The sequence below is a fragment of the Ictalurus punctatus genome, chromosome 4 (genome assembly GCF_001660625.3).
Source record: "Ictalurus punctatus breed USDA103 chromosome 4, Coco_2.0, whole genome shotgun sequence".
Lineage (NCBI taxonomy): Eukaryota > Metazoa > Chordata > Actinopteri > Siluriformes > Ictaluridae > Ictalurus > Ictalurus punctatus.
This window is the reverse complement of record NC_071284.1, coordinates 7,996,968-8,011,830: the sequence shown is the minus strand read 5'-3', so window position 1 is coordinate 8,011,830 and position 14,863 is coordinate 7,996,968. Positions and strand designations below refer to the sequence as shown.

Genomic DNA, 14,863 nt, shown 5'->3' with positions numbered 1-14,863 from the left:
GAGAGAGAGAAGCTGAAACTGTCTGGAAGTGAAACACAGCAATACAGAGAATTTCTTTGTCCGTGCTATGAATTGACTCATATAAATGTACAAGAAAACAGTAATATGTCAGAGCATGGGACCGAGTGAGTGAGGGGACGAATGATTGATAGTGAGGGAAGAGTGTGGCATGCAGTTGACCGAGTTACAGGCCAGTGCTTTGACAGCAGGGGGAACAGACAGGGATTCCCTGCTGTTTACACACACCCGATCAGTCACACTGACTGACCAGCCTAGACAGACTCACACCCTACTGCAAGCATCCTGATACACATCCACACACAAGTTCTAACAAACAAATCCTCTCTCTCACGCACACGCACAACAAGCGCCCATTAACTCATATCCGCTTCGTCCATTTAACGGCTCTTTATACCCCAACACAGTTTCCCTTACACTAAATAATCCTGAAATCAATCAGAGAAATAAAAAAAGCTCTCTGATCGTGCAAAATCGTCTAAACCAGCAGTGCGACAATGTGCCATTCACTCACGCACAAAGCCGAGCTGACGCGGTTATGTGTCACGGCATGGATGGACACACTGCTGCATAGTCAAGCTGCCAGTGTCAGCCTGAGGCTACAGATCTGTATTAAATACAACCACTGTTACTGCTTTACTAAGGAGATAACGGCTTTATTTACTGAGAGCTTTCAGTATGAGAATACAAGACTGGCGGCCAGGGAATGAATACAAGTCTTCAACACAACCCTTCCACACATACACACACACACACACCTTTACATTTAGGGGCAATTTAGAGTAGTCAAATCCATAGTAGACTGTAACTCAAGCACAGGTTAAAATGTGGACCTTGGATTCATTTCTCCCACTGTTTTAGTTTCTCACGTTTTCAGATTTAAAAATAAATAAATTTACTAGTATGTGGTATGGATTTTAACTAGAGATGACACAACATCACTTGTTCTTTTCTGAGATTGACACTGAAACCTTGTGCCAATAATTATATCCATCCATCCATTTTCTGTAGTGTTGTCCTACACAGGGTTGCAGGAAGCCTGGAGCCTATCCCAGGGAACTCGAAGTGCAGGGCGGGGGACACCCTGGACGGGGGTGTCCCTCAGCCTACAGCGCATGTCTTTGGACTGGGCAAGGAAACCGGAGCACCCAGAAGAAACACCCAAGGCATGGGGAGAACATGCAAACTCCACACACAGGGTGGAGGCAGGATTCAAACCCCCAAGCCTGGAAGTACGAGGCAACCTCCAAGTCACCGTGCCTCCACAACAATGATATCCATCCAATATTTTTTCTTATTGATTATAAATACACAACTTACCCAAAATTGCAGAATTCAAACAAAAATCATTTACACTGCAAATAAATATTATAATAATAATAATAATCAGTCTTAAATTTAAAAATACAAACAACCACCTGTATATGTAATCATTCACAGTTCCAGAAAAATATTTTCCATAACTTTTCCAATTCCATTATTTTCCCATTTGTTACAGGATCAGATCAAATTCATTCTTTTTTCTCGGATATCTGATTCAACACTTTTTGATGATATTGGTCCGATAGCGAGCCTGGGTATCGGAACAATGCATTTTTATCCTTAAAGTTTGAATGTCTAGAAATATGACTTTTTAAAATAATCTATGTTAAAACACATTACCTAATCATTAAAATAGTTATACAGAAAAATACTAACTGAAAACAAACAAACCTGATGCGTCTATGGTGTGTGTGTGTGTGTGTGTGTGTGAGTTAAATTAGCATTGGCCATTTTTCTTAGCTAACTCACAAATGTCTTATAATGCCTGGCAAATCTGCTGAAAATGTTTAATGTTTAGAAATGGTAGACTATATCTGCAAATTGTTTGCATGTACATGTTACGAAAAGAATTTATGTCCTTATATAATTTCATTATGTAAATTCAGACCATGATTCGTCTGACTTTTGTATGTATGTGTGCACTTACTGATGCAGGAGATGAGGTCATTAAACCTCTCCTTTGGAAAGAGGGGGTTCTCCAGACCTCGGAAGTAGAGTTTGAGGACTCCTGCCACTGAGTTAATATCATGGTTATCCTCGTCATCAGTGAGAGGGTCGTTACCTGGGAGAGCAGGATTCAGTAAATTAAGGTATACCCTACATGTACTGTTTATGATCAGAGATCAACGGAGATGCCATATCGTATAGATACAGCAACCCTCCTTTTATAATGCCAAGGCTTGTTGCAAGTCATATTCATACAGTCTGAAGCGAAATGGATGACAATGCACAAACAACCAGTAACACGATTCACGGATAAATAACTGTCACAAATAAAATCAGAAATATTAGGGATGTTAAGGTAATCTTTATTCACAGTGTAAACTCAGCATGTCAGTCATAACCAATAAGAATTGCTACGCTTACATAACTAATATTAGAAGCCCGACACTGTAACAACATTTCACCACCCACCTCTCTCAAATGAATTCTTAATATCATTGACTTCAACTTGAGAGCCAGATACACGGAATATGCCTTGATGCTGAAGACCTGTGGTGTAGAGAGAGAGAGAGAGAGAGAGAGAGAGAGAGAGAGATCAAAAACAAGTGCAAACTCATACCACATGCAGCGTGGTCCAGATGTCCTATCAGAATGGCTGAAAAGATGAGTTTGGCTCAGAAGCATGAGCTGGCAAAATGGCAAACTGAAAAGGCCAGCCATTCGCATACATAAATGCCCACTTTCTCTAATCAGATTTCATTAATGACGGACTGAAAGGCTGAAGTCATTCATTCATTTATCTTTAGCAACTGATTTCTCCTGGTCAGGGTTGCAGTGGATCCAGAGTTTATAACAGGAACACTGGGAGCGAGGTGGGAATACAGCCTGGATCGGACGCACATTTAATTGAACAACCCCCCCTCCCCTTCCCTCGCCAATTTCTCCTCCCAATTTCCACCCACTAACTAACTTTCCTCTATCACACGAGGGTAACTGGGGAGGATGAGAGTAAGTACTTGCTTCTTCCTCCAAAACATGTGAAGCTAGCTAACGCCTTCTTTGCAAACTGCTGAGTCACATGGTGGAATAACACTGGAAGGAATGTGCTATCTGCCCTCTTCCGCATACTTGTCCATGACTGTCACTGTGATTGACAGTGGAGAGGGTCTGCTATCCGTCGGGTCTCCAAACTTTTGACCAGTAGTGTGTATAATAAAAGGGCTTTCTTTGCACTGACTGAAGTTTTTGCAACATATGCATTCAAGACACACAAAGCCACACCCAAACTGCAGTACCTGAGCCATCGCTGGAGCCAGTCTGCAGAGAGAAGGCAATAAAGAAAAGAGGCGCCGGAACACAAGATCTACGGTAAACTTCCTCTCAGAGCTATTCTCATGCTACAGTGAAAATAATCGCTAGTTTGCGGCATGTAATTGTGTGTATGTAATGACGATATAACTAGAATACAGCTTACCATAAAGATTGATGAATCGAATGCAGCTCTCTACCACACGTGGAATCACTTGGCCAGAATCCTTTTAAAAGGAAAGTAACACTGATGAAATACTCACACACTTCTGCATAGTGACGCATAATAGTTTTTATTCATTGCATCAACCAAGCAAAACTTTGTGCTCCCTTTAATCCATAATGCATGCGGTTTGTTTTAAGTGTTAGTACGTGAGAGAAGTGATTACAGACCCAGCAGGGATCATTTTATTTAGCTTAAAATAGAATGTAATGAATACATGTAATGAACAGAATCTAATTCTACACCTCATTGTGCACGGTAACTGCTTGAGCTAAACAATTCGACAGGACAACACTAGCAAGTCCTGACGTACGTGTGTGTTCTTCACTGGGAAGAACATCTTTTGCCTTTTGTAGGGTAAATACTCATCTCTGTCTTGGCTGAAGTTACCACTTTTAGCTCTAGTCTTGGCACGATTCTTCTTTATATGCTTTTAATAAAGACAATGTGCAGGGAGTGCATGCATATGTGGACAGGCCAGCTAGAGACCAGTTACTCTCAGCATGGTCGGGAATACATTCCAACTTGGATAAGTCAAAATATCGAGCAGCTCATTTTAGACAGATTTACACAAATTTGGAAGCAGATCTCCTGGCCTGAGACTCGTAGTGGAATACTTTGTCTGGCAGAAAAAAATAATTGGGGTTTTATTTTAATATGATGGTACAAGCTGATCTTGTACAAATTGGAGATTGTGTCTTTATCTACAATCGAGTGCAATTACAGGATTGTAAAAAAACAAATTTTAAGTTTTCCTTATCTCAATGATTCTTAACTTGACAGCTGACAGCAAACTGCTTGAGCCTGGCTGAACTTCTATCGATCCATCTATCCACTTTCTGTACCCCTTATCCCTCACTGAGTCGCGGGGAGCCTGGAACCTATCCCAGGGAACTCGGGACACAAGGCAGGGGACACCCTGGACGGGGTGCCAACTCATCGCAGGGCACAATCGCACACTCGTTTGCACACTACAAACAATTTGGAAATGCCAATCGGCCTACAGCGCACATCTTTGGACTGAGGGAGAAAACCGGAGTACCCGGAGGAAACCCCTGAAGCACGGGGAGAACGTGCAAACTCCACGAACACAAGGTGGAGGTAGTATTCAAACCCCCACTCCCTGAGGTGTGAGGCAAATGTGCTAACCACTAAGCCACTGTGCCCCCTGGTTGAACTTTTCAAGCTTTAAATACGATGCAGTCATGCGAGTTTTAAGCCATTTCACATATTAATGAGACAGTCAAATAAATAAGCTTAAGCATTTAAAATTTGAAGGGGAAAACAAACTTTTGAGTTTGCGAATACCTGCTAGATACCTGCTCATTTATGCCTGATATCTATCAAATCAGGGCATAATATCATTGGTTTTCAATGAGAAAACAGTTTTATAAAACACAGAATTTGTTTTACTCCTCACAGAAAAACCAAGTGGTGCATACTCAACTGTATGAGGATCCTTTAATAACCAATAATCAGAATAAAACTAAACTGTGGGACTTCAGGGCTGCATCAGCGATTCTACAACACGCTTTTAGACATGATTATAAAACAGCAGAATTTGTGTTCTCTATACAGTTTATAAATTGTACTTTTGGACATACAGTTGGTCTGTAAAGATTAAAGTGTTCTTCTCTCACTGTTAGCAAAGTGCACAAGAATACATAAACTAAACGTTGCGAGAAGGTGCGAGAGGCAGCATAAGCCAGTTATAGCATGACAGAGGCTCTACCTGATGCCGGGTGTGAGAGTTCCGCCGTCCACGGCTACGAGCAAAGAAGAGAGTAAGAACATAGAAGAGAGAGAGAAACAGAGAAAGAAAACTAGTTATTCAGTCCCAGCACTACAAGCCACCAATAACAGCCCACACGTTATTATCAGTCTGCCAAAGGCACTGCGGAGTCAGCCTTACAGAGAGAGAGAACACAGGGGGCGCACGCGCACATGCACACCCACCCACCCACACACACCCACACACACCCACACACACACACACACACACACACACACACACACACCCCTTTTCCATCACTAAGGTGTCAGTGCTGTATCTGTAAATTAGGTTCTTGGCCATTCAGTTCCAACCAACTAGTGTTATTTTATCACTAAAACTCAAGTTATATTCACGACTATAATAAGAAGATAAATAAAGTGGGTTTATTTTGTGATTTGAATAATCACTGTCGCAAGAAATGGCAACTGTGAAGCTATGGTCCAAGTAAGAAACAGCTGTTTCTTCACAACAAATAAGAGCTAAATACTCACAAATAGCTTAAAGCAATAAAACATGTACAGTGATGTGAAAAAATAAGTAAACCTCATGGAAATTGGATCACCCCCCCCCCCCACACACACACACACATATTTGGACAAGCAAACATTTGATCATCTTCGAAACAGGGCCTATTAATGAAGTTGATATACTTAAACAAAACCACAAGGAAAATCAGCTTTTACAATCGTTTATTCAACAGAAATATCAACAGATGTGATATTCTTCCGTGGAACAACCTCAGAAGCTAGTATTACCCACAGACAGTCTGCTCTTGGGCTGAATTTGCTGCGACATTTGCAGAAGATATTCCTTATAGTGGAATGATGTATTTCAAATAATTTGGAGATCTTTTTGAATCCCTTGCCAGATTCATCGGCATCCACAACCATTTTTCCGAAGGCCTTACAGAACTCTTTAGATCTTTTCATGATGACACCACACACCTCAAAAGCAAAGGGAACACCAGACACTAGATATGAGAGGCGTATAAATAAGACAGGTTCCTCAAGCAGGTTCTAATCACTGGCACCCAATCTTCAACACCTGATTCTAGTTTGATGGTTTTGAAGGTGTGATAAACATAGGGGCGTACATACTTTTTTTTTGTTAATTTAAATTGTGAAAATTACTACAATATGTCAATTTTATGTGTCATTTGATAGAGTGTACCAACTTTATTAATAGGCACTGTTTCTAAGACGATCAAATGTTTGCTTGTCCAAATATGTATAATAAAAAAATAAAAAATTAAAAAAAAAAATAAAAAAAAAAACACAACCCAACAATTTCCACTTATTTTTTCACATGACTGTATATTCAACATAATCATCTCTGTGCTTGGTACAGATCTCTGGGGTTCTCAAAGCCAGATATAAATTTAGTAAAACCTTTTGTTATTATTTTTACACTGGGAAAATAATTACACTCCTACATCTGATTAAGTAATAAATCGGCTAGAAGATCCATTCTTAAAACAATTCGCTGCTTCCCAGAATCCTCCATGGCTCAGACTCCAGAACTGTATTAGTAAAAAAAGGGGTAACGCACAAACACACACACATACACACACACACACACACACACACAGAGCCCCATGTTTCTCCTGTGTGTGAAGACTGAGTTCAGAGGTTAAACAGACAGACTGTAATAATCTCAGAAAAAGCTGAGGCTAAAGCAGGTTACTGGCTCATTAGACGGTAGCCTGCGCATGTTTTCTCTTATCTGTTACATTCTGTACCTTTATAAAGGCCTCCAAATTGCCATTAAATAGCTTTATGTTAAAAACTGAGCGAGGTCTGGGCCTCCAGTGTGGTTTAGGAGGAAGAGTTGGAGGCCTATGAAATAAAGAAATGTTTATACACACACACACAAAAAAACATCAGGTGGATATATTCTTTTGCTCTTAACATTTAATGCCAAATTAAAGACGGCTACTTTCACCCCCCATTGTGCTTCTCAGAAATCGCAGTATGAGGCAGCGTGTAATCTGTCTTCTGCCCTTTTAAAATGCTGATGCTGATTGGACTCAACTACACAGCTAATATTACATCAAACTCAGTGATCAGCACTGCGAGGCCGGCCCAAGAAAAGCTCTCATAGCTCAGGATGAGTATGCGGTCATGGATAGGACACTGAATATTTGAGTAATGGGTGAATTCGTCCTTTATGTTTGTTCAGGGAGTGAAAGAAGACTTCTATAAAGGCGGGGTCTGACCCTGTTCAGGAAACTTGTGGGGAATTTCAGGGACTGCCAGAAAGCTGGGGTAAGTTTGATGTGATCTGAATCTGAATCAACACCTTGAGTTCGTCTCTCCCACAACATGAGGCTGATAAATATCTGCTGCAGGTATGACTGGGGCTTTGCTGTAACCTCTCGTATGGCATCACATTCATAATTATTCCAAGAAGGTATGCAAATTACATTTAGTATGGGAACAAAACTGACCATGTTAGCTAAAAGGATGCCAAATATTTCACAAAAAGGAATTCATTTCTGCTTAAGACGTATATAATGTAAAAGATTTAGATGCCAGGGTTCAGTCAGAACTGCACACACACAGATCTAAGACCCATACACCTGCTGTGAGCAGCGAAGGGCGTCATCCTATTGTGAGAGAAACTGTGTACCCATGCTGAGGTCAAAGGGAACCTACAAGCACCTTAATATCACAAAAGGTACTGCAGCCTATTAGTAAGGTCACATACAAATATCTAATCTCTAAATTCTATCCTCCTGTTTTGGTGGTGTTCACCATTGAATATATTTGTGATGTCATACTCCCACATCCGAAAGTAGACACTCAAGGCTTTAAGAATTTGTAGTTTTTCACAAGTATTTTTTTTTACCTAGCCTATTAGGTTTAATGTTAGAATTTTATTGTGGCAGAAATATACAGTTTTTACTATCAAACAAGCTTTATTTGTGCTGTACGTTTTATCCCTGTACCAACGATACTGTGGAGAGGTGTAAATTGTTTGCCCAGCAGGGGGCTCACAGCCCTCCCCTTTCTCAGTGCAATGCACAGTCACTATACTCTACACACAGAAACCCAACAGTGTCCTGACTAATCTTATAACATACTTGAGGCAATAATCAAACCCCTTTAAATAAATACTTTAAATAATGAAAGTAGTCACATCATGATTTTTAATGTTTTCCTTTTGTTTGGGTGTGCAATGTATCTGTTTGTGCATGTATAAGATCTGCAAAGTCACAAAGCTCATAGTCTACCCCAAAGGGATTTATTCTATCTAACAGAGAACAGTGCTCCAGACCTGCCCAAAACACGTCCTTCAAAGTCCAGGTATTACTTCTGCAAACGCCTATGTCAATACGTGAACTATTAGCCTAATCCCGCCCAAAGGCATGCGTGAAGAAAGAAGGTGAGGCTTCAGTGTATTCAGGTACCATGTCGTGGAGACGCTATGTGTTTCGGTGCGAAAGCAAAACCCCTTTGTTTGGCCTTCCGAAAACTTAGAAAATTAGGAATCAGTGGTTACTGATTTATTTATAACGCTGTTCCTGAGCAGTACAACCCACACGTTTGCTTGTGCACAGCGCATTTTACAGAGGACAGCTTCCTGAACCTGGGAGAATACAACACAGGCTACACACAAAGGCTACTCCTGAAAAATGGGGTGATTCCCACTTTAGGGAGACAATCCTGCGCTTCTGAATCAGAATCTGTACGTATGTTTGACTATTTTATGAAGTATCTGCTACTGACTGTCCAAATGTGGAGTTTTGTGTTGTGGCCCAGGGCTCTGTTGTAGACGTCTGCTAACGTGCTAGCTAAAGTTTGCTGAGTTGCCTCGGTTTTTAATTGTTTGTTTGTATGTTGGTGGTCTGACAGAAACATCGATTGCAGCTGCTGTTGGGGTTGTATCTTGAAACAGTTTATATCAATTGAATCACAAGAATCTTAGTACATAGCAGCTGTGTATTTAGCATAGTTTTGCACCCAATAACACGACGGCCCACCAGCACACGCTTCAGGTTTTTGGCCAATCACAACACAGCGGGTCAGCTGGCCAATCAGAGCACTCTGGGCTTTTCGGAAGGAGGGGCTTTGGAGAAATCGGAGCGTTTCAGGCAGACTGGGAATAGAGGTACTGCAATAATGTACAGTATGTGACAAATAATACCTTTTTTGTGCATTAAAGCATGTTAACGTACTCTATTACACCCAATAAACAAAATAATGAACATTTAAAAACATTTAATAATCATGATATAACCCCTTGTTATGATATGAAACAAGTTCAGAGAAAGAGTTAAGAGTGATCTTATATATATTGTTGGTTCCACTGCCAGGTGAACCACCCCAAGTGCTGAATTTGGTTAACTTTCTTAACCACAGACCAAGGCAAGCACGTATGGTTGGAGCTAGAAATAGTGCACTTGGTCAAATATAAAAGTTACACAGTCTTACAAAGTCTTGCAGTCGTAGTGCATTGTCTCACTTGTGCAATTTTTTCCCCCTCTTTTCAAATGTCCTTTTCTGCTGGATTTAACACGCAATATTGCTTTTTTCTAGAAAGAGTTTAAAGCAGAATGTTAGCTAAGAACCCATAAGGAACCCTTGAAGAAGCCTTTTTCATCCTTGAGAGTGCATACATCCATTCTATTGAACTATTCATCTACCTATGAACATATCAGTCATGCCCCATGATTCATCTGTCACCTTCACTACATAAAACAACACCATATCGCAGTGGGAGCGGCGTTGTCGGATCACAAAGAATGCCCTGAAGACTCTCCCTGTATCTGAGTTGAGAGCTGCGGTAGTAATAGAGGACTGAAGGATGGAACCCCGTGAGGACCAGAATATTGCCTGTCGCAATGTGTTGGATTATAGCAGAAGGGGGATCAAAACATATTCTCTATACACACACCAAACTCACTAATGTTTTTAAGAGTATTTAAAAGCTTCAAATAAAAGTTTTGATCCTCCCATCTATTAAGAAAAATGGCTGACTGCATTATACAATCTAATATTGTATATTTATATTTTTAAAAAAAACAACAACAAAAAAAACAACACACAATACATGCACCAATAAAACCAACGGTACATTTAATATGCAAACATCAATAAGGATAATTGAAGGCCACTCTGCGTCTGCAGCTGTCTCACTTGTAACCTTGAAAACATGAGTTTTAACAATAGCTTTGGAAAAGCTATTTCCCCAGCAACACATGCCTTTCAATATGCTCTTCAAAAGACTGCATATATAATCTCATATTCAGTAGAGAATGAGTTTACCTTGTGGTCATGTAATCTGCTCGGTGACCTAGAGAGAGAAGACAGACACAGAAGGACAGAAAAAACAGACAGACAAAGAAGAGACAGAAACAGAGAGATGGAGAGGACATGATCAGAATGATTGGCTGTCAAAGGCCCTGTGGAGGTTTGTGCATCTGCTCAGTAAAGCATATGCAACATACCATCTGGCTCAAAATCAAGTGCGGGCATCCATTCCCATCTTACCAAGTTACTTTTAAATTCAAAAGGCAGAAACTGAAGAGCAGTAACCAGAGCAAAAACCTATTTCATCCATTTTCACCCCTCTGTGAAGTCTTTTAACCTTTGTCTGTCTTCTGAAGGGCCTCATGTGGTAGAGTATTAGTGGATGCAGGCTAAGGCTGGACAGTGGAGACTGAACACATCTCTACAGACAGCCCGACTGAGCTCACACACACCAGCACAGACCTGGACGCCACCCGCAGCCGTGTTTATATTAGATGCGCTCCAGGGCAGTCAGGCATGACAGCACGGACAGCTGAGTGTGTCCCAGAGTGCTGCTCATTATTGAACAAGAGGCAGTGTTCATGAAGCTCGTCAACATTTATTAAAGAATCTGATTAAATGGTATTAGTGTTGTCATTCATGATTTTCCTCAAGGTTTTCATTTCTCTGTATAAACTGCCAGTACGCCAACAATACCAGTAGCAACACTGACAGCTTTTATAGTCCATTAAAGTAATCACAAAACGTCTTATTATATTTATCCTCATTAAACAGGCCAAGCTTTATGAATGTGTATACTGGGAATCCCTCACGTCCTCAAGCATATCACGGCTTGCCTGACATCTCTAACAAAGCCGAAAAGTGAACCGATAGCTAGTTAACTAGCCCACATTTATCACAGGTCGGCAAGTCCTACAGAGATTCTGAGGCTAAAACCATCTCAGCTTCACACCTCTAATCTCATACGTTACAATCTGAATGAAGCCGTGAAGATTATTTTCTGACATCGGAAACTATACTCTGCCCAAATCAGTTTTTTAGGGAAGATCTTACAAAAGAAAGATCCTTTAAATTACCTTTGCACCATGTTAAATAATTTACCCCAAACAACCATATAAATAATCATAATTCATTTATTCATAATCCATTTAAAGGTATCTTTTGTGTTCATGGTGCTATAAACACAACCTTTAATTTGTAAATAAATAAATATATAATGCTAATACTAATAATAATAAAAATGAACTGTAATTTATAGGAATGTGCAGACATTTTGTTCTCAAAAATCGCATATCAGCGGAGACGATCTCACTATGACTCTATATACACAGTCTATTGTGAGTTGTTTCCTTTGTTTTTGCTCAACATGTGTTTATATTGCTCTGTTTTGTAAGGATATCCACATCACTGCATGTTCTTAAGACTGTCGATAGCTAGTTATTCCCAGAATAAAGGGACCCAGAGTCCCAAGAGATAGCTAATTACTCCCAGAATAAAGGGACCCAGAGTCCCAAGAGATAGCTAATTACTCCCAGAATAAAGGGACTCAGCTAGACATTATACCATATACAATTACAGTGAAATTGTTTGAGCTGGGGTCAGAGAGTGGGGTCAGCAATGTCATGGCCATCTCTAGTAATTAAGCATGTGTAGAAGCCGGCATTTGTATGAGGTACCTTCTCCCAGAGCTCTCTTCAGCAGATCATGCTTGGCCTGGAGTTTGGCGATCAGATTGCTGCCCTCCAGAAACTCACGGAATTTCTGACAAGAGACCACGGCAACATAACATCAGTGCATTTAAACAGCTGGAGGGTTAGAGTTAAACTGGATGACTGACAGGCATTCACTTAAGGCACATTTGCACTTTCTGTACTTTTTTTTCCCCTCTGGAGTCCCCTGAGTATCACATTCGGAGTTACAGCTGCATTTACCATGAAGTAGAACTGTTCGGTCTCCTGCTGGTTGGCACGCCTCTTGGCGATGCTGGGTTTGCTGAGGTATGTCTCAGAGACGGTGGACTTGACCGACTCTGTGGAGCGGCTGTGGTGGAAACACTCAGAGACGTCATAGTCCTCGATAGTCACCATGTCCTGGATAGTGGTCAGCGTGGCCTCAGAGGTCTTCTTGATCTGCAAGAAATCAATGATTCAGATATTGGGATTCAGATATGCAATGATGAACTTCTGGCACCGGGGTCCAGTAGGGACCAACTGGACTCGACTGGAAATAGTTGCTAGCACTGTTTATTGCTGATTGGTAACATATTCCATATTTATTCATTATAAACATACAAGCCAAAAAAAAAAAAAAAAAAAACATTTAAGGGGAAAAAAAAATAAAAAATGCCTAATTTGGCTTGCTGATGTAATATAAGCAATAATTCAGGCAAACATTTCCACTGTGCATATTTTTCCTTGTTTTAATTGGGAAAGTTTTAAAACCCTGCTCCTCCAACGTGCATTTAAATCAACATTTTAATTATAAAGCAGGTTTAGAAAGAGAACTATACAGGAAAACTGCTCTCCTATCTGCTATGTACAAATTCATCAGACCTTGAACATGACACCAGACCAAAGTACTCAATCTGCAGAACTAGAGTGCAGAGAGCAGGAAGCCGGAGAGGAATGTTATTCACTCAGGCTTTTAGAACTCATTTAGCTACTTCCCCACCAGCCTTTCTGTATTTCCAAAAAACTAGAAATTTCAAGAATGCTGGGAAATGTTTACTTCCATAATCCAGTTTGACCAGAGACAGCACATTATTTGAAACAGGGATCAGACAATGACCTGTATTAAAATGTAATAATAAATAATTATGTAAATATAATAGTAATATAGCAACAGTATATAAGATGTAAACAAAGTAATAATAATAATAAACAATAATAAATGAGAGGAAGGAATGAAAATCGAAGGTTGGTGAAATAGAAAAAGCCTGTTCAGGACCAATGCAGAAGCTAGATCTCTCTCTCTCGCTCTCGCTCTCTGAGAGACTATCAAGCGTATTCACCTTGTATATAATCATTTATACCCTTTGGGGGACGCTCAGAGGAGACTCATAAAACCAAGCTTTCAAGCATGTGCATACAAACCTCTGTGACCACCAGCCTCAGGTTTTTACAGGCAGTAAAAATTCTGGACAGTACTAAAACACACACAGCAAGTTCCTCCACCTCATTAACCCCCAGAGCTACACCCAATCCCATACAAATTAATGGAAGCTGACTCCATGTAATGGAGACTAACAGTCTAGTCCCATCTCAATCTAAGGAACTGAAGTGTCCAGGATTCCCTAACACTAAAATGTAAAAAACAAAACATAACCGGTGTGTGTGTTTCTGCATTAATGGCTTTTACTGATTTTCTCCAACAGAGCAAAGAGAGATAAAATAATAAAATAAGTAGGCTTAAGTAAGTATATTTTCCACTTGGCTTATAAATATATTAGCAGCATCTATTACATCTTTGCCTCACATCCCCATCCAGGGTCCCTGGTTCGATCCTGAGCTTGGGTTATTGTCTTTGTGAGTTCTCCTGCTTGCCCGTATGGGTTTTCTCTGGTTTCCTCCAACCTCTCAAAAACCTGCCGTAAATGTACTGGCAACGCTAAATTGCCCCTAGGTGTGAATGTGTGTGAATGAGTGTGTGCACGGTGCCCGGCGCTAGACTGGCATCCTATCCCACCTTACACTTGACCCTGACCTGTTACTTAAGATTAATGACCTGGTACGTAAGATTAATGAATGAGAACATACATTTCTTATTAAAAAAAACAAACAAACAAACAAAAAAACATCATTTGATATAAAGGAATGCTTTTGGTCTTATTTCATTCTCAACTGGGACACCTTTCCAACTACACCCCCCCCCCCCCCCCCCCACACACACACACAAACACACAAACACTATACAATGAATTACACAGCCGCATGTTGAAATAAGCCATACATTTTTTGACATTTTCCACATTTAAACCTTGCAAGGAGAATGTTTGTCCTAAAAACACCTGAGAATAAACCCTGATGTCTCTTTACTGTTCATTTGTCTTTGTTCTGGCCTAAACACACTGTAAGCCATTCACAAGATTAAGACTTTTCAGCTCTTAGTTGCTGAGTTTCCGGGGCAGTTTCTTCCCCAGAAAGCTGCCACACCTGTTTGTGTGCACATTGCACACGCGTGTATTCACGGAAAAGGACAGGCATGTTTAAAGTACACGCTTTAAAGGACATGTTTCACACAAGCCAAAACAGAGAGCAAATCCAAGCAGAACCCAAAAAAAAAAAGAAATATATCATGAGCATT

At 40.4% G+C, this 14,863-nt stretch overlaps 1 protein-coding gene across 4 annotated transcripts in view; it reads right to left on the bottom strand.

The window, feature by feature from the left end:
• srgap1a (SLIT-ROBO Rho GTPase activating protein 1a) overlaps positions 1–14,863 on the bottom strand; it is a 100,369-nt gene that overhangs the window by 23,642 nt on the left and 61,864 nt on the right. For 2 of the 4 annotated variants that reach the window (XM_017466342.3, XM_017466341.3), the window contains exons 9-15: positions 12,493–12,690; positions 12,238–12,322; positions 10,577–10,604; positions 7,048–7,144; positions 3,479–3,539; positions 2,476–2,553; positions 1,988–2,122 (exon numbers count right to left, since the gene is read on the bottom strand). In XM_017466342.3, coding sequence (XP_017321831.2) covers positions 1,988–2,122; positions 2,476–2,553; positions 3,479–3,539; positions 7,048–7,144; positions 10,577–10,604; positions 12,238–12,322; positions 12,493–12,690 — 682 coding nt within the window. Of the gene's footprint in view, positions 1–1,987; positions 2,123–2,475; positions 2,554–3,478; positions 3,540–5,267; positions 5,302–7,047; positions 7,145–10,576; positions 10,605–12,237; positions 12,323–12,492; positions 12,691–14,863 lie in introns of all 4 variants that reach the window. The other 2 variants (XM_017466345.3, XM_017466344.3) reach the window with 1 other exon arrangement.